General features: G+C 43.9%; 2 protein-coding genes across 2 annotated transcripts; one reads left to right on the plus strand and one right to left on the minus strand.

Moving 5' to 3' along the window:
* The first annotated feature begins 1,796 nt into the window (after positions 1–1,796).
* LOC128453541 (metal transporter CNNM1) lies at positions 1,797–15,940 on the plus strand. The gene is made up of 10 exons (XM_053436499.1): positions 1,797–3,255; positions 6,887–7,030; positions 8,141–8,281; positions 8,464–8,633; positions 8,794–8,890; positions 9,914–10,059; positions 11,110–11,353; positions 13,436–13,540; positions 13,757–13,858; positions 14,290–15,940. The coding sequence occupies exons 1-10, from the start codon at positions 1,809–1,811 to the stop codon at positions 14,367–14,369; spliced, it is 2,676 nt and encodes an 891-aa protein (XP_053292474.1). The 5' UTR covers positions 1,797–1,808; the 3' UTR covers positions 14,370–15,940.
* A 1,652-nt stretch (positions 15,941–17,592) lies between these two features.
* got1 (glutamic-oxaloacetic transaminase 1, soluble) lies at positions 17,593–22,801 on the minus strand. The gene is made up of 9 exons (XM_053436504.1): positions 22,568–22,801; positions 21,118–21,299; positions 20,909–21,032; positions 20,542–20,654; positions 20,346–20,450; positions 20,058–20,208; positions 19,415–19,580; positions 19,181–19,323; positions 17,593–18,780 (listed from the first exon to the last, which is right to left on the minus strand). The coding sequence occupies exons 1-9, from the start codon at positions 22,674–22,676 to the stop codon at positions 18,641–18,643; spliced, it is 1,233 nt and encodes a 410-aa protein (XP_053292479.1). The 5' UTR covers positions 22,677–22,801; the 3' UTR covers positions 17,593–18,640.
* Between the last annotated feature and the right edge of the window lie 1,913 nt (positions 22,802–24,714).

A 24,714-nucleotide genomic window follows, 5' to 3' on the forward strand; every position in this document is an offset into this window, starting at 1 on the left:
GGCTTCATTAAGCAAAGAATTCATTGTTGTCGGTTTGCTTTGATGTCACGGAATCTATTACCACTGACACCAGTCTGTTGCAAAGAACAGATCTGGTGATAGCACCACCTACTGCCCAACGGAGGTAAGCCTAGTTTTAAAACTTTAATTCGATTTACATTAAGCCCTAGTTTTATATATTATCACATAACATATAACATGTTGTGGACATCTATTAACTTAGAAGTAACTGCCATGGTATGAATGGGACCAGTCGAGCTTTTAATACACGATTCATTTAGCAGAACATCCCATAATAAGGTGTGTTTTTTTTATAACATTTTTGAGTTCACAGGAAACATACAAATGTTTCGTTGAGGATCCTGAAGGATTTTTTACACGGAAATGAACTATTGACTTAAGTTCTTGTGTGTTAATTGGTCACTTATTATACCACCCACATATATAGTATTTACATTATTATACAAGTGAGGGTGTTTTAAGCAGAAAAGTTGCCTTAATTTTTAGGCAAAAACTTATCCATTCGAAAACAGCCTGTGTGACTTTTTTAATTGTTTTATAAAGACCGGATATGATGGAGCAGTGAGGCACTGATCCGGATGGTTTTGTGTTTGTGCGCAAAGTCTTTTTCTCTCAGTTTTATTGCGGATGTGTGGCTGATGGGAAGCAGAGAGCGGCTTTCACTGGTTAACACTTGGCACGACTGCACTTCAGTTTCACACCTCGTGACAAACCAACACAGTGTGGTTCAAGGAAATAATTAGTAACCATTATTATCATTATTATGATCATTATTATCATTATTATCATTATTATCATTATTATTAGTAGTAGTAATAGTAGTATTATAAGTAGTACTGGTAGTAGTAGTAGTATTACTAGTAGTAGTAGGGTTTTTCGGACCTTTCTGCATATAATAAATATTTCGTTTGTATTATTAACATTTGCCCATCATCTGTATTCGCCCTATTAATAGCTGGAACTTGTGTAATACATTCCATGAGTTATACAAGTTTTATGAGTCTTTTCCTTTTCAAAGCTGCGGGATGATCCTTTGTTCTTCTAAAGATATAATTTGATATTACAAATCTTGTATCTGTAGGGACGTGTATTCAGAAGCAGCTGGAGTTGTTTTGTCTTGTAGTTTTATACTTGAGAGTAAAATAAACATTGCACACATAAGCCCATGTGTTATTTAAAAAAAAGTCTATAGTTTGTACCAGGATAAGTTTCTACGGTGCAGCCTGAAGTGAAGCAGGTGATAGTACTGCCATCTAGTGGAGCCATTAAACCAGTGTAGTATCTGTGTACTATTTCAGATCCCCAAACATCACTCACTCATAATTTTAATCACACTCGGAGTTTTAAGTCTCGAAATTTCATGTTAAGTTTGTGCTAAAGCCCTAAATAATTTGTATTATTGTTGTTGTTGTTGCCTTATGATTAGTTTGGATTTTTGAGAACCATGAGTTTACAAGTTGTCTATAGTTGTCGAGGGTATAATCCCGGATGTATCACATTAATCATTTATGATTGGGCATTTCCTGCTTTCTATTTTTAGAGAGTGGCAGAAAGCAAATAAGAGAGCTACGTCACTAATGTTTTTTTAAAGACTCTGATACACCCCCCACCCCCTCTCTCTCTCTCTCTCTCTCTCTCTCTCTCTCTCTCTCTCTCTCTCTCTCTCTCTCTCTCTCTATCTATCTTACCCACTCTTCTTCATGGATATGGCCACCCAGCTGCTCCATCTATCCCATCCGCAGACCACGTGACCCACTTCTCCCGCGTCCTTCACTGGTTCATTCAGCATGATGGCTGCGGATGCTGCGGATGCTCTCCGCCGCATCCTGCATCCGCGCCGTCTCTCCATCTTCTTCCTCGCCGTCACCCTGTCCTCTGCGCCGGCCCCGACGCAAGCGCTGCTCGGCGTCCGGCCGGAGGACACCCAGATCGGAGCGCTGTCCGTGCAGGACGGGATGCTGAGGGCGACCGAGGGCACCCGCTTCATGCTGAGGGTTTACTACTCTGCAGCATCCGCGGAGCATCCCAACAGCCTGAACGTCACCGGCAGACCCGACCGCGCACCCTCCGCTCCGTGGATCGCGTTTATCGAGGAGCCAGGCGGGGAAAGCAGCGCGGACGCCGAGGGGAAGCTGCGCCCCAGGGGGAACCCGTGTGAGGAGGAGAATGCCCGGAGCTCGGATATCGAGCTGCTGGGTTCCTTCAGATCCACATCAAGTCACAACTCAGTTTTGGTGGAGCTGCTCGCGAAAGACCTGCGCAGAGGCGAGGTGATCAAATACTACTCCATGTGCGCCTTCGATGGAGTGAAATGGGAACATTTCAGGACCAGAGACTTCTGGTTGGCGGTGGTGGAGAGACCTCCAGATGCAGATGTTTGGCTCCAGGCGGGTGTGTCGGTGCTCTTGTTGGCGCTGTCGGCACTCTGCAGCGGTCTGAACATCAGCATGCTGGCTCTGGACCCCGTGGAGCTGCGGGTCCTGCAGAACAGTGGCACAGAGAAGGAGCAGAAATACGCGCGGAAAATAGAGTCAGTGCGTAAACATGGTAACTACATCCTTTGCACTGTGGTGCTGGGCAACGTGCTCACAAACACGTGCTTTGTGGTGTGGATGTGCCAGATTTTAGGAATGACTGTTCTCTCAACTACCTTCTGCACTTTGGGGATCTTCTTCATTGGTGAGATTTTACCTCACTCGTTAGCGTCCAGGCACAGCCTCGCCATCGCCTCCAAGACCCTCTGCGCGACGCGTCTGCTGATGCTGCTGTTCTTCCCCATCGCCTACCCGGTCTCCAAGCTCCTGGACATCATGCTGCACCAAGAGATCAGCAGCTTCTACACCAGGGAGAAGCTGGTGGCCATGCTGCGCGTCACGGACCCGTACCACGACCTGGTCAAGGAGGAGCTCAACATCATCCAGGGAGCGCTGGAGCTGAGGACCAAGACGGTGGAGGACGTGCTGACGCCGCTGTCCGACTGCTACATGCTGTCTTCGGACGCCGTGCTGGACTTCTGCACCATGTCAGACGTGATGCAGAGCGGCTTCACGCGGATCCCGGTCTACGAGAACGACAGGTCCAACATCGTGGACATCCTGTTTGTGAAAGACTTGGCCTTCGTGGACCCCGACGACTGCACCCCTCTGAAAACCATCAACCAGTTCTACAAGCACCCCATGCACTGCGTGTTCAACGACACCAAGCTGGATGTGATGCTGGAGGAATTCAAAAGAGGTGAGTGCCTTTCCATTCTTGACCTCTGATAAACCGAGTCAATGAGGTGTCACGGGATACGGCGCAGGCCCAAGGTTTCCTCCTCACAGTCGATTGAAGACTTCAGGGGAGAAGCCATCCCTCCATTGACACACAGCGGGCCTAAACCTCTGAGAACCATATGTGAAATCTGATATAGTGTCACACAGTGAGCGTGGTTCAAGCCGAGGTTAGAGGCTGCCACGGAGCAGGATGGGGTTAGGCCAGCTCAAGAATTTATGTGGTAAAAGTAATTTTCCCAGGACAACAACTCTGTGAACTTCATCTCACCCCCATCACCCCTTCCCTCATTCCACCGGCTGAGTTTGCCTTCAGCAGACGGAGAACACCACTGCTTTACTGTGATAAGCATTGCTGCTGATAAGTGTCTCTCATACACATGATAGCATCTGTTCACTACTGAGCAGAAAGTGTGTCGCTCTCTCCAGGGACTGCATTCAGTCGGGCACGATAACATTGAGTGGGATTCTGAATTCACGCTCTGTCTGAAGCCAGCAGCTCAAACTGCTCCTCTGACGGCTCCACGTGGTAAAGTGGAGACATACTGCGACACGCTGAAGCCGCTGGATCAAAGGTCACGTAAAGATTGCATTGACATTGGTCGATGCTGTGGGGGATTAAGATGTAAATCTGTTTCATTGACAAAGGAGGCCCGATACATTTCAGCGTTTCTCCGGTCAGAGTGTGAAAGGTGGCACACATGAGGCTGGATCACGAGTTGGATTACCACTCACAGCTCATCAAATTGTCCAGCATTGTGACTGATAGCTCTGTGGTCCATGAGCTCAGGTTTTGAAAATAATGGGGGGAAAGGTCGCGTCAGCCGTCACCTTTAGATTATTTGTGGGCACCTAATTGTCGGCCTGCGGGGACTTTGCACATCCTCCCTCTCTGTGGGTCGCTGCCATCCAAGCCTGCAGAGAGATCCATAAAAAATTCAGCTCCGACCTTTTTCCCCTGCTCTCCACTTAAAGGCTCCTGCTGCCCAGGAAGCCATGGCTGGAAGCTGTGAGGATGCCTCACTGAGAAGGGTGAGGGCCAGGGGTGAGGTCAGTGTTAGAGCAGAGGAGGAGAATGTCACCCGTAACTGTGAACATGCTGTGCAGAGGGGAAATCAATATGGCAAGCTATGCGCTCTAATTTATGCACTTATGCTTTGATGTTTAATGAGTAAACTAAATCTGGTGCAAACTTTATTAGGGTGAGAAATTCCATCATTTTCTTAAGGAAAGGTGGTTAAAGTAATACACCATTACAAAAACTCTCCAAAACAAGTAAAAGTTATGCTTGGTTGAATTATTTTTTGAAGAATTATTTACTAGAATGACACTCACCTCCGCCAAGACCCCAAAGTTCTGTTAAATTCAATCAATCTGCACCAAATTAGACAAACTGATAACCCAAAGTGATAAAACACACTTCCTGCGTCCGCCCCTTGATCCAGAAACACACCAAAGTGAAATGGGCTCTTTCTTTATCCATAACACTTCCTTCCATCGAGTTTCGTGGAAATTCGACCAGTAGTTTTTGTGTAATCCTGCTAACTAACAAATAAACAAACCAGCAAGCAAACAAAAAGCCAACACCCAATCTCACTATGTTAAAGAAAGTGGAAAAAAAGAAGCGTTGGAGTTCTTTCTTGGTTCAAACCCCAACCCTGCACAAAGTTTCATGGAAATCAGTTGAGTGTTTTTTGCATTGTCCAGCTAACTAACCATCAAAATGCCCATGAAAACACTGGAATGGCTCTAGGCTCAGCACATACCTCTGCCCAGGGCCAACAACCCCCTTCAATAACAAACACACACTAACACAGATATCATCGCCCTAAGTATAGCATCAGGATCCATGAATTATTCTCCCAGAAACTGGTGAAAAAGTAAAAGAGGTATCCCTCATAACCTCAAAAAATACAACTCTGCTTTAAAAAAAAATTGGTACATTAAGAAACACACAAATCCTGAAATACACATCATATGTTACAGCCATTATCATTTTACAGATTTAATATGTGCATGAAGAGAGCTGCTGCAGTGATATAAACAATGCATGAGTCCAGAGTAGGGTACTGTATGTACGATACGGCCGCACATAGCAGAAAACACAGAAGACAAATAAACACAATCATATGCTAGTATATATTGTGACTGATCTAAAACCAACACATGGAGCTCAAACATGAACTGGAGGAGCCTGGGAAAGTGGGGGAGCGGAGACATTTAAAAAAGGAACATCCATGGCCGACCCACTTTCGCCCCGGGCCCGTGTGTCTGCGTCTGAGTCTGTTGTGTGTGTGTGTGTGAGTGCGTGTGTGTGTGTGTGTGTGTGTGTGTGTGTGTGTGTGTGTGAGTGCGTGTGTGTGTCCTCTTCTAGAAGAGTGTTATGTAACATACAAATGATGTAATGCAGTGCCCGGGCACAGTGGCAGCTGAGGGCAGGTCCACCTCTGACTCACCTGAGCTCTCCAGACAAGCTGACCTGAGGAAAGACCTGGTCCACCTCAGCCAATCTCCCACAGCCACAGTCTCTTGTTTGGAAACGGCTGCCTGTCAGTCAGTCAATCAGGATTCCCCCCCCCCTCCTCCTCCTCCTCTTGTTGCAGCGGATTAAAGCATTTGATCCATTTTATCCCTTGGCAGTGATCCCCCCCCTAAATCGGCCGATCTCATGTGAGCCGCTGATTTTGTGCGACGGACGGTTTATGTGTTTCTGCTGAAATCTGCGTCCTGGTGACGTCATACATTTGGTTAGATAACTTATTTGGTCGTGGAGGTAGTGACGTAAGGGAAATCCGCAAAGCAAGAATTGGACCGAACATATCTTAATGCAAAATAGTTGATTTAAAACAAAAACAAATTCTATGGGCTGAAAATAAAAACCTCTACATGCAACGCAGCCAGTTTCCTGCTTCAGAAAGTGAAAAGGTCTCGGCCATTGTTCCGGTTTTCCTGTGGTGTTTGGTGGCGTCGTTGATTTCCTGTCACAACTGCTTTATCGTCTCGTTCCACAGCCGCTGCTGGCGAGTTGTGTGTCACCGCATCTGGCAGGCTCGACATGTTCCCCCCTAACGCTGACTTGAGTGGGAACAGGGTCAGCTCGTGGATGTGTAGAGAGTGGTGTGTGTGTGTGTGTGTGTGTGTGTGTGTGTGTGGCATGTGTGTACAGTGTGTGTCGTCGCGGAGCCGGCAGCAGCGCGGGCAGTGTAGTCAGCAGATGCAGGCATCCCCCAGACTGATTGTGTAATCGCAGCATTTACATAATGGGCCAAGACTCCCAAACTGTCAAAGTGTCTCCAGACTAATCCCCCAATGTCCACTTACTTTTACGTCTGAGTCTCTCACACACACACACACACACACACACACACACACTTGAAAATTACATATTCAAGCCCAGAGACAGACCTCTCCTGTGTTTACAGCTCATCAGCTCCTGTTGAGGTATTAATGCTGATTTTCATCTTGACTGCACAGTTCCAGTTGGAGGCTGTTGAGTCCTATTAGTTTTTCATTAATCCTCTGACGTGGCTTCTGCGTCTTCACCCGGCATTTTGAAAACACTTGATCTCACCCCTCTCTGCTTTGTCGCGCAGGTAAATCCCACCTGGCCGTGGTGCAGAGGGTGAACAGCGAGGGCGAGGGCGACCCCTTCTACGAGATGATCGGCATCGTCACGCTGGAGGACGTCATCGAGGAGATCATCAAGTCTGAGATCGTGGACGAGACGGACCTGTACAGTACGTACAAAGTGTAAACATGCTGATTATGAAGCTCTGAGGTTTTTTAGAAGCCACCGTTGCATTAGCTATGAATCAATTTATTTTTTTTCCAGCTCCCATGCTGAATGGATTTTCCCTGAGTTTGTCACAGCCACTGATTGAGTTTGTTCAGCTCTGGGTCCCAAACGTCACGGGGGAAACGTTCAATTCAACAGAATATTTACACGGTCATTATAAGGGATGTTAGAGTAGAATTAGTACATTGGAATTTAAAGTCTTTCTCCTCTAGTCTGTTTCTAATTAAACTATTGATCCCTCCATCCCACCCCTGCTGTTCCTTCCTAATGCATAATTAAATCATGGGAATAAATGTCCCGGCCTCACAGATAATCACCATAATCCGCTCAGCTTTAATTGGCTGGCAGGAAAGGCTCGGCCTCCACAGGGCGGAACTCAAATGCCAATATCATTTCACATCCGATCTGCTCCACACTTTGAGTTTCAATATTTACATCGTGGGAAAAAACTTCTATAATATGCTTTTTATTAACTTTGAGTTATATGCTTCTGAAATAAAACCTGCTCCCAGAAGAAAGGGACGTATAGTTCTATTGTGTGCTGCAGTTTTAATTACATGCAGATGGTGCGGAGCAGCCTCTGTCATACGTGCAGGTGTGTGGTTGCACAAATCCTTTTAATTGTGTGTGTGTGTGTTTGCACGTGCATAATTATGTGCGTGTGTATATATGTATTTAGAGCAAAGTGGGAGCTCATCTCTCCAGACTTTGCACTTCAGGCATTTATAGCACCAGCTGTTCCATGTATTAATGCTCTTCATCTGTGGAGAATAAGTCTGTTTATCAATGAGAGGTGTGTTTGCAGTGAGCAGGATAATCTCACGCGCTCTGTATCCGTAAATAAAATTACCGAGAGAAATCCTTTCCATCTGTGGTGTCAGTTAGCATGACACATAGAAAGCTGCATCAGCTAATAAGGTCAGTGAGACGTCAAAGTCAACGCTCATTCCTTGTAGTGCATGAGAAAACTGGATTTATCTGGATCATCTCACAAACCGAATGAATGAAAGAGAAGCACTTTTCCCTCAGTCGGCTGTTTGTGTGTTCACAGCTGATAATCGGAACAAGAGACGAGTGTCCACCCAGGAGAGGAAACCACAGGATTTCTCCATCTTCAAACTGGCAGAAAATGAGCTGAAGGTGAAGGTCTCGCCGCAGCTGCTGCTCGCAACCCACCGCTTCTTGGCCACAGGTAATTTCATGTGTGTGTTCATGCACGTGTGTGTGTGTGTGTATTGTGTTCAGATTATATGTGAACATTGGATCACAGGATAGAACAGGGATAAGGAGCCATAACAGGGACCTCAGTATTCTTTCTCTGACTGTTGTTTTTGTGCGTGTGCACTCGTGTGTCTACTTGAATCCGTCTTGCAGAGGTGGAGCCCTTTAGGCCGTGTCACCTGTCAGAGAAGATCTTGCTGCGTCTCATTAAACATCCCAGCGTTGTGCAGGAGCTCAAGTTCGACCCCAAGAACAAGCACGCTCCTCAACACTACCTCTTCCAGAGAAACAAGCCCGTCGACTACTTCGTCCTCATCCTGCAGGTAAACCGACAAAAAGGGTGTGAAGCTGTGTTTGGCATTGTTATAATTTCTATGTGTTGTTATTTCCTGCATGGGAAGCTCCATTAGACATGTAATCAATTCACAACTCACACCATGAGGCCCAGACCTTCATGTGTAAATGGCCTTGTTAATGTTGCAGGGGCGGGTGGAGGTGGAGATCGGAAAGGAGGCCCTCCGCTTTGAAAATGGAGTTTTTTCATATTACGGCATGCCAGCACTCATCCCACTGCCTCTCGGTAAGTCAGCGTGCACATGAAGCGATATGGCTCAATAACTCTGGGGCACTCGCATTGATCATGATGGTGATGATGACAACAGTAACAGGGAGAGATCTGCTCATAAAGCGAATGCGGGGCAGGTGCTGCACGTGTTTTTACAGTCTGAATCCCAGCCTGTGTTTGTGCAGCATCACTCTGCAGCAGCAGCAGCAGCAGCCGTGGGAAGTAAGTAATTAAAAGAAGTGATTTCAGAGAATTTCCCAGTAGAGGGACATGACCTGCACAGGATTACATGAAATCCAGCTAAGACTGCAGCGCATGCAGAAAGTCTGTCTCTCTCTCTCGCGCGCTCTCCGCCTCTCATGTGTGATGTTCGGGGGGGGGGGACATAAAGCTATTGGAAGACCCCATTAAATATCCCTTGATGTGTCATTACAGGATACTGAGTTTACTCCTCAGCAGCATCTCATACTGTTTTAAACAAATCTCTCTCTCTGAGTCGTGCATTCCCAATAAGCAGCTGGTGCTCGGTGAATGGAACGTCCTGTGTGTCTAACATCATCACTCAACTTAGTCGATAATAATTTTACGTATGTTCGCTGGAAATCTATATTTGCCTCTGAATTTGAGAGTTATCCCTCCGCTCTCTGAAAGAACGATTCTATACAGAAAGGGATTATATTGTGAACAATGTGAGAGAGGGTCTGTCAATAAGCGGCCGGTGTTGAAATAGGACATCTTAGTGTCAATCAAAAGGGAAAGTAGAGAAAACAGTATTTTAGTTACATTTTATTAACCCCTGGAGAAACACTTCTAAGTGGTTTGAATGTTATTGGTAACGTGCATGCTCATTTTATAAAGATACTTTCTATACTGTGCAGGAAACTTATCTCGAGATGTGAAATATGCCTTTGAGTTTTTTTAATAGTAAGCTGAAAACTGGAACGGAAAAAGAAAATTAAAGAGCATGTTGCATTAGTGATGATGCATGAATGACCAAACTGCAAACGACTGACTCTTGTCTTCTTCTGCTCTGTCCAGGTCACAGGTACAGTTCCCGCTGCAGTGGTCTGAACCAATCAGATTCATTACTGAGTGGAAGCAGCGTGGGTCAGCTCACTACAGGAGGAGGGATCTATTTACCAGACTACTCCGTTCGACAGCTCACGGACCTGCAGATCATCAAGGTCACACACAGATAAAGCTGCATGCCATTGTGTATATAACTGTAATGACGCTCAGTACAGTGGTTTTCTCCAGCGAGGCCCAACAGTCTCCACATGAAACCACATTTCAGTTCCCTGGATCAGGCTTCTTATTTGGATCTGCACCAAATTGCACACACTCATAAATATCAGTCTCCTAATCAGGAATATTTTTTCCTTGTGTCATGCCTCATGCCTCCATTAAATGTAATGGAAATCAGTTTTGTAATTTTTGTGTAATCCTGCGAACAAACAAACAACTAAACAAACTAACCCAAACCTTAATGTATATAAATACATGACCACCTTGGTGGAGGTAATCTCACTACAATTAAATGCATCATTTCCTGCTTTGCTGAAGGGAACATTGGAGAGCACAAATAAAAACAATTGCAGCTCTCACAGCTGAATCTTCAAAAATCCCCCAAATGCTAACTCTTCCTGTGCTGCAGCGTTTCCCTTTGAAATGTCTCAATCGCAGTTTCTGACTGAAAGCAGATCTCTCTCTCTCTCTCCCTCTCTCTCTCTCTCTCTCTCTCTCTCTCTCTTACCCACTCTTCTTCATGGATATGGCCACCCAGCTGCTCCATCTATCCCATCCGCAGACCACGTGACCCACTTCTCCCGCGTCCAGTTCGATTGCTCTCTCTCTCTCTCTCTCTCTCTCTCTCTCTCTCTCTCTCTCTCTCTCTCTCTCTCTCTCTCTCTCTCTCTCTCTCTCTCTCTCTCTCTCTCTCTCTCTCTCTCTCTCTCTCTCTCTCTCTCTCTCTCTCTCTCTCTCTCTCTCTCTCTCTCTCTCTCTCTCTCTCTCTCTCTCCTCTAATCACTGCGGGTAATTGTGCTCCATTTGAACCATGAATATTCTAGCCTCAAATGACGGATGTGCCCTCTCACTTCAGCTCTCCTCCCCTCTCACTATTAGAGTCCAGGTTTCCTCCTCGTCCACTGCGCACTGCGATTGTGTACTGTAGTCAACCGTGCACGTGCAGATCGGATGCTGATGATGGAGGTTTGCTTTCTGTGTCGCCACAGATCACCAGGACCCACTACCAGAACGCCCTGATGGCCTCCAGGATGGACGGCTCCCCTCAGACACCGGACCCATTGTTTCCTGATGCCAAAGGGAGGCCCCCGGGCCCAGAGGCCCGCTCGCACAGCATTGCCCTCCCCCTCACAAACACGCACACTCGGATGGGGCTGGCTCGCCTGGCACATCTCCATCCCCACGGCACCCTGTGCAACACGTCCCGGCTCAATGAAAGAAACCGGATCGTGCGTAAGTAGAGAAGCTTAATAACAGTGTGGTGATTATATAAACTACGCCATGGAAACTGTTTTCTCTTAATAGGATTTAATAATTACGGATAGAAACTGACACAAAATAATGCTCATCAACAGCCTGATGCATCATCCTTCAAAATATTCTTTCCATATTTCCATAAGCCCTTTGTTTATGGAACAGTACAGCACTTAACCTGCAAGCTACACCAAGTCCCCGAAATGTAAATGGTAATCCAGCTCCATGAGGCTCAAATCGAATTTTAGGATTCAAGCTGGTAGAGGTTTCTTTTGAAAGAGAAGAAAGAGGAGGCTCAAAGAATCAAACACACTGATTGGAGGGATTCATGGGCCAATGAAAGGACCAATACATGATAGATCTAAATATATGATACTCTGCAGCAACATGAACAATTATGATCTGATGACAAGTTGGGCAGCTGTGGCTGAGGGGTAGAGTGGTCGTCCTCCAACTAGAAGGTCGGCGGCTCGATCCTCAGTCTTCCCCATCTGCATGCCCTAGTGTGTCCAATAACTGGCGTAGTGTCCATGCACTTATTGTAAGTTCGCCAAATAATGTAAAAGTTTAAGAAAAAAAACTAGACACCAGAGTTAAGTGGCCCTGAGAGCTCAAATTAAAGTGAATGGAGAAAACATCATCAATTTGTCAAAAAATGTGAGACATAAGGAAAATGCAAATACCGCAACACACCAACAAAAATATACACAAAACTGTCAACACAGCCAAATACTGAATATACTACCAAACATTCAAAACACAACCAAATACCAGCAACACACCAAGCAAAATATACACAACCCTGGTAAATACTCGCAAAACAGTCAAATACTTACATTACTACCAAATACTAACAACACTGCCAAATACTCACATTACAAGTGAAGTGTTTTGTTTTGTTTGTGTTTTCTTAAGTTGCAGTGCTTTAAGCTCTCAGGGCCAACGAACCAAGGACTTATACCAACCTTTTCAAAACAGAAGATTAAAAAAAAGATGTTGAATAATTAATCAAAGTTCACACACGTTGATGTCCCTCAGGTCGCTGTTCAAAGATTAGCTCTTGTATACATAATTAAATAGGATAAGAAATAGCACAGAAGTTAAAAATAGCCAAAGACAAATAGCAGTTTTTATAGTTTTCAAACTATATTTAGTTCCTGCAAAGGAAGAATCTATAACTTGAACACAGTCGGTGGCTCACTCACACAATACTGGTGCAAATGTGGCATCAACCAATCAGTACTGGTTTCGAGGCTTAACGGATTTCCTACACACCATCTATCTTACACTGAGTGTAACATGCAACCCACTTTGTGTACGTTTGTGTTAGTGACATTAAGGACAATCATTGGACAGATGTCTCTGTTGGTTGTCGATGGAAACGTGTCAGGTTATTGTCGTTGAAATTTGCGAATGCATATCTGGAGTTAGTGTAGACTGAATGTTTTACCAGTAGCCAATTTGCAAACCTCCATGCTGACTGGGCCGAGAGGTGATGACGAAAAGAGAACTTGAGAAGAGAATCTGAACAAACAGAAAAACCAACACAGTTAGTACCAGAGACAGGGTCACGTGAAGAGGACCCATCTACATACAGAGTCAAGTCAGAGTTAGAAAGAGGATCGTCAGAAAGGTCGTGTTCTTCCCCCGTTGTTCATAAAAAACATTGGATGAGTCTACAACCGAAAAATATTGGACCCATTCAGAGAATCATCGGGAAAAAGCAAAAACAGAGATTCATAAACGTGACCTGGTGTGTGTGTGACATGTGAGGTGCAGTGCAATGAATCAGGGTGCATCAAATCAGAAAAGGGGTTGACAAGGGGCAAGGGGCTGCTGTCCTTGACCTGCTGAGCCTCCTCCATTGGTGGTAGTCCAGCGTTAATTGGATGTTAAACCTCGTATTTTGAACCCATAACTGTTCACCACTGAAATATTTCACACGGACTGATAAACAGTCAGCTCTCTACCTCCCTCTTCAGGCAGAGCTACAAACCAGTTGTTGTTATGTTGCTTCTGCAGCTGGATTACAGCAGATTTGGTCTTATTCTCTCTTCACAGGCAGTAAATCTGACGGGCAGAGGAGTCCCAACGATTCCGTGTTCTTCCGCATGGACGAGATTCCCTACATTCACGAGGACAGACCAGAAAGTTATGGAGAGGAAGGTGAGTGCTGAGTCCCGACATTGAAAAAAAGACCAAAGACACAACAAATATTATAATAATAATAAATGGTCATAAAATGTCATAATCCAATTTTTTTTTAAATATAAATACTGCTGTGACAACTTCTCACCTGCAGTGAAATGTATACCTACTTCACTATAGGTCTGTTTTTGTCCTCTCAGCTGTAACCCTTTCATCTTGCTCATCTCTTTTCAGATGTCCCCACTGAGTCTCAGCCGTCCACCGCTCCTGTCATCAGCTCTCTGTCTCTGTCCAGCTCCGAGGAGACGATCGGAAAGAAACTCTTGCGTAAACTCAGTGAGTGAGGCATTTGTCGCAACGCTGACGCACTGCCGGCATGCTGCCGCCCACACACACACACACACACACACACACACACACACACACACATGCCGTCAGATGTGCCCAAACTTTTCTGTCAGGCATAGCAACATCAGCCGGTGTAGCTTGGCAACCGGTTATGTGTTGCGTCCCTCGGCTGCGAGACGTCAAGAGCAGATTCTCCAGACGCATCTGTCCTTGTTGGCTCGGAGACGGTGTGACTAATGTATTTCTATTCATTCGTCTGAGGAGATTTAGTGCAGCGGATCTTATTGACGTAGTTTGAAAAAAGTGGCTTTAGATCAGAGTAGAGCAAATATAAAGAGAAGAAAACTGCTTGGCTTTAGTGTCCGGCAGCTATTTGAACCTGTGCATGACCTGAATTACAGCTTGTTCTCCGTTTCTAGGTAACAAAAGGAGGAAAAAGTCTCGGGAAGGAGATTATAGTTTGGAGGAGGGCTTGGAGAAACCGCCAGTGACGAGCTAGCACAGCGGCACAGAGGAAGAGGGACGAGGGCCACATCTTCCTCCTCGTCGTCCACCTCAGTAAATAACAGCTCCTCCCGAGACTCCCTCCTGGACTCCCAGGAGACTGAGCCATCCTTATCCTCTCTGCTGTAGACACCGATAATTCTCAGGTCCCCACAGACCCACACCCTGTCCCACCTCTGCCTGACGTCTCACCCTTGATGATTACTTGGACTTATTGGATTTATCCAGCCTTACTCTGGACTGCACGGATCCTAGCAGGTTTTACTCCAACGTTTTGTAGTTGATGGGACAAACAGTGTCCACGTTACCTTTTCAATGGTTGTTCTATTCATAACATTCACATTATCTCAATTCAAGACCCATGTGTTCCTGAAACTGATTCAAAGCTTGCAATTTAATTTAAGGAGATCGAGCTCATCATGGGGTTTAAAGCTTTTACTTGAACAATGAATACACATTGTTATTAATAATGTGTCACTACGGGGATGTTCCCAAATACTGAAAATGTTGTTTGCACAGGGAACTGTTCCAACGCTGCCACGAGGCTGCCACTGCCAACACAGCCCGACACACACATCAGCCTCCCGACAAGAGCACAATTTTTTACACCCAATTAAAAGAACACAGTTATTCTTAAAAAGCCATAAATTAATTAATCTTGAAAGACTTCCTTGTTGTGCCCTGACCAAGTGTTGAGAGGAATGCACAATCCTGAAACAGAAAAAAACAAAACAATTTCTTAAATGATTTCTTATACAAGTGCCAGAATTACTAAAAGTAATATTTCAGATAGCAATATAAATATAAATAATATAAGTCAATGTAGACTTTAAAATGCTTGAATTCATCACCGCAATACCACATACTAACGTTTTCAGGACCCAACTGCAGACACTCTTGCACAAAGATGAGACGCCTGGAAGACAACAAGAGCTGGAATAGACTAAAATAACTCAGAGCAGGGAGCTGGTCCAACAGGAGCACAGGAGGAGCACAAGGGAACACCGGGGAAAACGGAAAAGACAAACTGACGAGGACTCGGAGCGCTGAGGCTCAAACACGCGGGGGAGGACGGGATAATTGGGCACAGGTGGGGCTGAGAATCTGGAGAGAGAGAAAATAGACAAAGACAGGAAGTTAAACACCCAATTATCACACAAGATAAAAGATATCAAAATAAAACAGGAAATAATAAGGGTTAGTCTGAAAGTCCAAAGAATCACTTTAGAAGTCCCCGTAGAGACAGATCTCGACTAACATGAATCTCTCTTAACTTTAAAGCATGCTTTTTTATTCACTTTCTGTTTTCTGGCTGTCGTCCCTTTAAAACTCACCTTCCCCCCTGCAGATGTAGCTTTATAGACACAGCCTCAGTGTTTACGTGTCCACCATTTTCTCTATCTTACCACAATTCAAAGAAATCCTTAGCCTCTCTTTTAATGGCACATCATCACACTGATAGAGAATTTAATTTCTTACCACTAGCTAACGCATTAGCCACTTTTCTGTGTACAGTTCGTTTCTCACAGGGTCAGTCATTAAGCTGTGTAAACTATTTAAAATAAGTTAGGGGGTTTGGGGGGGGGGTTGGGACTTGGGTGCAAAACGATGAGGAAGAGTAGTTGCTATACTTGCATGTTTGTTACTGCTGCTTCTTACCTTAGGATATTCTCCCTGTAGTAACCCGTCTTTTTCCTTGTGCATGCTTACGTAAGAGGATGCATGAATAGGATGATACCGATCTGCATTGACGTCTCCCCACAGAGGTGCAGTGTGTGACATAGTGAAATCTTACACAACCGTAGATACTAAAATAAACTCCACGGAGACTGGAGGCTTCACTTTTAGAGTTGAGAAAAAGCACAGCTGCAATTAAAAGTGTTTTTTATAATAATAATAATGTTTTAACTGTCACTACTAACCATTGACTGTATATAAAGATAGATAACAGGTTTCCACTTACGATCCAGAAACGAAGCCAAATTGTCTCAGATGCGAATGCCGCCATCTTGTGCCAAAGATGCCATCTGGAGCCAGAGTCTGATAGCGCCATGGTAGCGAGGTCCCACCGATACATTTACTGGAGTCCTAAAACATAACCTTGTTTTAATAATAACGAATAAGTTATTAAAACCGAAAATGCCCTTAAACTGAGCGTAATAAGAACTGCCGTGAATGACAGAAAGCATCTTTGAGAAAATGTATTTGACGTGTACTTTGACTTCTTCGTCAGGTCCATGTCCCATCCACTAACACGGAGGAGGCAGGGAGTTTTGACCTATACTACAGACTCTGCAGACTCTGGCTTCACTTTGGGGAGTGGTCATCCCTTCTATCTCTATATACAGTCTATGCTATGGGTTTTTAGGGGGAAGTGAGGTCAAAGGTACTGTCCGAACTGAGGAAGGCGGGGGCCATGAACGCTGCTCACTGAGGGAAACTTTAAAGCCATTCTTAAAGAAAAGAAATAGTGCAATAATAATCTGATTGGTTAGATCTTTTATAATAAAGAAATAACTTGATTGTTTCTAACCGGGGGAATCTACAGGCACAGGTTGGACTGTGCTTATCTGCGTTGTGAAATCTTGGCAGGTTCTCTGCTCCAGGGAGCCGACAGAAGTACGTTTGAAAGAGGAAAGCAATATGACGCACACTGACGTCAAGCCACCACCTCTTTACAAACACACACATACACGGTGGTGTTTGGGGACATTCAGCGATATAATTCATTCTGCCCGTGGAAGTACAAAGGAGACTGCACTGCTAAGCTATTCACATTGATCTGTCTTTATACACTGAACACACAGGCGGAGGTCCTCTGATGTGACCATTGACTCAGAGCCAGGAGGATTTGTGTGATTTAGAAACGGTCGCAGCTTTCACCGATTTTTTTTGGTTGGTTTACACAGATTTATATTCATAGCTGCAAGGACTGTTTGTACAGGATAAACCGTCAATGTCACATTTTGTAATATAAAAATGATATAAGTCGCCCAAAGATATGAAGAGGGAGAGTATATGCCCGGCACAAGGGACAAATGAATTATTAATAAATTAAATTAACTACAGTTTGTGTCCCTTTTGTTTCTGTTGTTTATATTTGTCTATTTTTAGGGTCACTCACATTATTTGTTCAGAGGCTTGTGAGAGCTGCTGCCTGAATACAAACCATATCCTTGAATCCACGTCTACTCCAAAATATATGAGAACAACACAGACGCTATTAACAGTTTTTATTAGAGTAGTTAAAATGGCAAATGATTCAGATCACTTTCTGAACAGTCTGACTGCTGCAGATTGTGCACTGTGCACAGTGCTACTATAGCAAACGGGTTGATCATTAGTGTGTTTGTGCGATTGCCCTGAGTCTTACGTAACACTTCAGACGATCACTGTGCAAACTAACAACAACTCAACGTTCAACCGGCAGCAGAAGACACAGAGATGACTTACAGGGCAGTTCAATGCCTCAGAATACAAACACTGCATTATGTAACGATTGGAAGTGAGGTAATTAGCGTTGCCCCTTTGGGTCGAGGACAGTATAATTAATAAATGTCATAGTTCAAGTTAAAATATCTTCCTGAGCATCTCTTATTCACATTTCATCGAGCGATAAACGTACTACAGCTACTTCATTCCTGACAGAGTCGGTAAATGCTTCCTGATCACAGCTACATCGTGTCAATTTGGTCATGCCAACAGCTAATGGCTGTTATATTGTTACTTAAGCACGGTATTTGTGCATGCTGATTGGAAACGTGTGGTTAACACTTGGAATGGATGAATCAACAGTATGACATTCAACATTTTTAGACAGGTGAGTCAGCACTGAGATATTCATAACACAGCCACAGACGTACTGACCCTCCAGAAGGTCCTAGTAATGACACATCGCTAACCGAACAGAACAGGCTGGACAAAAAACACACACTGTGAGTAAGTGACACGCACACACACACATAGGAAACTGGGGGGGGGGAATTATGAACATAATCATTTAAAGGAATAGTTCCAATATTTTTATAGATGAGAGGATCAATATTTAAACCACCTTCTCTGTTTTCAGCAGAGACATAGGTCCCGGGTGTGTTTAGCCTAGCTTAGCACAAACACTGAAGAGAAGAGGGATACGGAGCCAATGAGCTGTCTGTATATTTGTGCAAATGAGATGTTTGCTGCAGGAAATCTGCCGGACACAAACAGAGTCCCTGGCATCAGGACGGCTTGGGACCAAGTGCTGGGGATTGTGGGTAATGTGGTCTTCTACTGGACCTTGGTGACGGCCTCGTGGATGGACTCGGCCACGTAGTTGATGTTCTTGCTGGTCAGACCACACATGTTGATGCGACCGCTGGCCATTAAGTACACGTGTCTCTCCTTCACCATATATTCCACTTGTTTGGCTGCAGAGAAAAACATCATAAAAAAGCTGATATAATAATCTGTTGATAATTAATGGGATAGTTTACAGATCCTGTCGAGTTCTCTGAGTGTATAAAATATCTTGTGTTGCATTATGAAATAATACATCAATATCTGCAAGTGTACAATTAATACGTACAACATCTGAGACCTGCAATACGTGGGTTATTTGTTTATAACCTTTTCACATCCACTGACAGTTAAACGACATTTATAGGGACTAGACTTTTTCCCAAAATGACTGCAGCCGTTGTGTGTGTGTGTGTGTGTGTGTGTGTGTGTGTGTTTATGTGTGTTTGTGTGTGTGCGTGTGTGCGTGTGGTGGTCCCGATGTTGCGTGAGAGAGAAAACGTTTTCTGTCTTAATGGTCTTTGCACTCACTGTTGAGGCCTGTGAAGCTGAACATGCCAATCTGCTCTGTGATGTGGTCCCACGTCCCTGGTGTCCCCAGAGCCTGGAGCTTAGCTTTCAGCTGAGCCCTCATCAACAAGACCCTGTCGGCCATGGTCTTCACATTGTCCTTCCTGGAGTCAAAGACACAGAAACGAGTCAGTACCCGTCAGAAAACACTTTACATTAAAACTTGTTGCTTCTTTAGTGATACATTGTGCTGACCATTCAGTGAAGAGCTCAGGTGAGTTTAATGTGACAGCCACAATGCGTGCTCCCTGAGACGGTGGGTTGGACCACGTGGTCCTGACGATCTTCTCCATCTGGGACAGAACTCGCTTCAGGTTGTCTGCATCGTGAGCCACGATGGTCAGGTTGCCCACGCGCTCATCTGATGGGACAAACACATCACATTTAAAACAATGGTGTAGCACGTACTTTACCTGTAGATGGCGACATTGATTATTCTGCATGCAGTCTAGATTCTAAACTGCTGCTCAGAACTGTTGGCCTGTGTAAAACTGAAGTGACTGAACAGCGCCCCCTCTGGACAATCCACAACTTTTAAATCTGTAATCCCAAAATTCCTTCTCTGTAAATTATTTCTGTTGTAAGTGGCCAAACAAGCAGTATCTTGTGGCATCTGTGTTCAAGGTCAACCATGAAATAACATATAAACTGTAGTTTTCTTGTATTTTCTTTGCACCATAATCTGAATTCCAGGTGTATCCTTTATCTATGTTAAAATTAGGCCATATAAAGCACTTCATAGCTGTCATTCTGTTTAACAACGCTAAAATGAATGTCCCTCTTGATCAAACTTTTACAAGCACGTGATGCACAACACTGGTCAACACGGGTCACTCACTGTAGAGGCCAAAGTTCTTGGAGAACGACTGAGCGCAGAACATTTCAAAGCCCATGGAGACGAAGTAGCGAATCGCCCAGGCGTCTTTCTCCAGGCTGCCGGAGGCGAATCCCTGATAGGCTGAGTCAAAGAACACAAACAGCTTCCTCCTCTGGAAAAAAGAACACGATGAAAGATCAAACGATCATCGGCCTGTGATCAGCACTGAGTGTGCTTAAACTGACACTTGTGGGAGCAGTGAGACAAGAGAGCAGACATTGTGTGTGTGTGTGTGTGTGTGTGTTGTACCATCATAACTTCAGCGATCTGCATCCACTGCTCCTGTGTGGGGTCTGTGCCAGTTGGATTATGGGCACAGGCGTGCAGGACAAAGACAGAGTGCTGTGGACAACTCTGCAGGAGACAGAAAAGATGAAGAGGTGCTGTGAACTCCATTCAACAACATTTATTTACTTTATTTGAGTCCTTATCACACTCCTCTTACCTCTAAGTCTCCAAGGAAACCAGACAAATCCAGGCCCCTCTTCTCTGCATCCCAGTACTTGTACGGACGGATGTCCTCAAAGCCGGCGTTGGCAAACACAGCATTATGATTTTCTGAAACAATGATCACAAGGTTCTCACTTGTCTGTTTATATTTGCTATAAACACAAGACTAAAGATTGTTTTGTTAATGATTCTGAAATCTGAACTGCTTAAAAAATCCATGTCCATTATTAAACTACCGCGCTGACATGTTAAATCTAAAGTCTGAGTTTAAAGATCAAAGTCCTTGAATCAGGAGCCTTTCTAGGAAGCACGTTAGTTTCCACTCTGTGCTACACTGTGTGTTTGTGTTTGCACGGATGTACCCCAGGTAGGTGCCGACACGTAGACGGGTGTTTTGGTGTTGTTGTTTCCGTTGTGGAAACGCCTGAGAAACTCAGCACCCATTTTCAGGGCACCTGTGCCGCCCAGACACTGGACAGCTCCCACCTGGCAGTGACGGACACAGAAGGTCAGTTTCAATGTGAATATATATTCAAATCTAAAACATCTTATGGTCTCTCAGCACACAAACCCTGTTCTCCTGGATGGCAGGACTGTCGTCTCCCAGTGCAATCTTGGAGGCTGCAGATCTGAACTCAGGGAGGCCCAAGATGGGGAGGTACTCGTGGTTCAGGTTTGCATCCCGCACTATGATGTTTTCCACTTTTTTCACCACTGGTAAAACCCATGGCTTGCACTCATCGGTCCGGTAGGCTGAGAGGAAAAATGAAGGTAAATATTTAAGATACATATATTGTATATTTTAAGCAGAGCAACCATCAGTGCTCTTTTTACATTTTGAAAAGCCTCTCACATTATGTAACTCTGAGCCTGGTACTGATATTGTAACAGACATGAATTGTCACCTGTATGTATTAACCAGTTGAACTCTAGTCAACACCTGATAATGACTGTCGAGCACAATAACCTTTATACCCTAAGAACAAAGACCAGCTCACTAATGGATCCCAGGCACAGTGACTTTATTTGTCATCTATTGTACAGATCATAATATCATAAGTCCTCATGTGAAGTATTTACAAATCCACTGTTATGTATGAAAGGGAAATAATTAAAAGCATAAAATCCTGATAAAACCTAAAAGGATTGTTAGTAGTACATTTTGAGTATTTTCACAATTAGTAAAGCAGTTAATAAGATCTGATTAATTTTCTATAAACCTAATTATCAGTAAAAGACGATTTAAGCTCTAGATAGGACTTTTCCTGCCTTTATTATTTAATGGTGCACGCTCTGCCCGGTGAGCCACCAGGTCAGCAGATATGACAGATGTAGCTCTAGATATTGAGCGGCCTACATTTCCCAGTTTCCCCTGAGCCGCCGACCATCTGCAGAGCAGACTACTGTACAGAGAGAAGGGGATTACCAGGCCTCAGCCTACCAAACTAATCATGGGACTCAGGTAGCCTCGTCCTGCCTGGCCGTTCCTTTGCAATGTAAGCAACAGGGATTACTTCTTCCAATGAGACTAACAGAGCAACGTGTCGTGCCGAGGTCTGAAATATGTAATTTGCCTGCTTTGGAAGAGAAGTAGGACTAATCCACACATATTTAAACTCCTGTCAGTAGCTCGTTCTGGCTCCAGTGAGGGAGCAGTAATCCAATCGACTCCCTGGTCCACATAGAACAGGTCATTACAGTGCAGAGGGGGAGAGAGAGGAAACCAGCGAGGATCAGAGAGGAGTGCACTGGGTGTATTACACTGTTACATAACAATCAAGTCAATGGTCTGGTTTGAATGGGCAGATCCATTTGATTCACAATCAATGGGGTCTGATAAACTAGTTCATGGTCCAGGTCACAATCTCCCCTGTCAATTAATAACATGTGTACGACTGCAAGTGATACATAGAAAACATTTTACACACTTCTTATCCACAATATGGGAAATGCTCCGTTAGAGGTGTTACAGTGAAGTTTTTCCCCCTTTCACGTTCTCTGGACCGAGTTCACACACTCACCTCCCACTCCCAGGTTCACCTTGTCCGGACTCTGGTCGTTGTTGAAATCCTGCGAAAGCTTGAACACGGCCACGGGGGCGGCTTGAGGAACCTCGCAGAACACTGACATGACTGGAGCTGGTTTCACTGGAGGCTGTGGACGGGGCAGCGGACAGAGGAGGAGCAGTGACCGGGACAGAGGAGGAGCAGTGACCGGGACAGAGGACGGGACGAGAGGACCTGCTCCTCAAGGGAGGGTTTGAGAGGAGGTCAACTGGGCGTGAGCGGATCCACCAATAGAGATGCAGATTTGTGTGTTCAGCCAATCACCGCGCTGCTCCCGGTCAGGCCAAAGTTAAAAAAGAACGCACGCGCAGGAGCGTTCGACCAATGACGTCACGTGTAGCTTGACTGACAGTTTCACGACTAAAAGCCGGTGGCTGGGGATTTTAGTGCAATAAAAAAAATTGCCACAAGATGGTGCCACAACCCTGCTAACGAAGTTTCTTTAGTTTTCTGTCTTCCATACATCAAATTACATATCATTAATTCATATTATATTAATTTATTATATAACATTACATTATACTACATCATACTATATTACAATATGTTAAATTATACTGTATTATATTATTTTATATAATATAATTCATTACACATATATGCATATTATTTAATTTAATATGCCTCACTCCTTCACCCTGTAAACTGCTGCTAGCCCTTCATTTAAATTTAAATAGTTGTACTATGTTATATGTTAAATGTTTTATGTTATAGGTTTTGTTTTTTTTATCTTGTATTGCCCGTCTACTGCGTAGATGTTTCCTGCCAGTTCATAAGAATTCCACTGCTCTGATGACTCTAAGTTATTTGGTGCATGTGACAATAAACATTTCGATTTGATTTGATTTCGATTTGATTTCTATTTCTATTATATTATATTATATTTTACTAAATCAACTAAACTATATGATACTATATTACATTATAGGACTATATCACATTATATTACTTTATATTATATAACACTATACTATATTGCATTACATTAGTTTTTTACTACATTATACTTTATTACATCATATGACTTTATACTACATTGTACTATATTACGTTGTACTATATTACATTACATTATATATAAACAATTGTTTATATAAAACAATATGAATAATCATTTATGTTAAATAATTTATATGAAGTTACTCACAGACAGTGGAAGCTCTGTTTCAGAAGGTCGGGCTGCACATCCCACCAAGTATGACCATGTTTGAACACTGCCTGAACAGTCACTAAGCCCGGCCCCCACTCTATCTAACTCTCTATGTAAAGCTACGTGGATAAATTAATGCAAGGATCTTTATCTGTTCTGTTTGGAGGGCTTTGGCTGAGCCGTATCTTTAATCCTCCGGCTCCTCTGTTTCTTCCCCTGCAGCTGTCAGCAGGAGCAGGGCTAGTTGATAAATGAAGGCCACTTCAACCTGCTCGCCATCCACCAGGAGCTAGAGTGAGTTAGAAAGCTTTTCAGCTGCACTGGAGGCAGAGCTCAGTGTGTTTGAGGCCTCAGTGATCACTCTGGATGTTTCTGTCTGGTGAAGAAGAAGCGGCTGTTGTAGGGCTCAAACTAGTCATGTGGTTAAACAGAGAAATGGAGGGGTGCATTAACTCAGTCTCATCTTCTAATAAGGGATCAAAACGGTTTATAAACTTTGGCTTTCAGGAGGCTGGTAAAATGTGATTAAGTAAATTTACCCAGTGCAGTACTTTATCAACTTAATAATACTTCTGAGGTACTTGACTTAGATTTTTCCATTTAATGCAGCTTTGCAGCTCCACTACATCTTACAGGTAAATGCAGCTTTCACTGCACCACCAGCATCTGGCAGCCATAGTTACTGTCGCAATAGTTACTGAGTCACAGTTTAAGCACAAAAATATGATCACATTATAATACATGCATTGCAGCAACAGAGTAGTTACAATTATCGTAATTTATAGATACAACAGTAAAATATTTATTATAAATAATGAGGCAAAAACAATACACTTCTTTAATCTAAAAAATAAATAAAATGAAATGGGCAGTTTTTCTCTTTAAAAGTAAGTTACTATTTACTCTTAATAAGATTATATCAGTAATGAAGTTGCTGCATTTTTGAATTTCT

The sequence above is a fragment of the Pleuronectes platessa genome, chromosome 12 (assembly GCF_947347685.1).
Source record: "Pleuronectes platessa chromosome 12, fPlePla1.1, whole genome shotgun sequence".
Taxonomy (NCBI): domain Eukaryota; kingdom Metazoa; phylum Chordata; class Actinopteri; order Pleuronectiformes; family Pleuronectidae; genus Pleuronectes; species Pleuronectes platessa.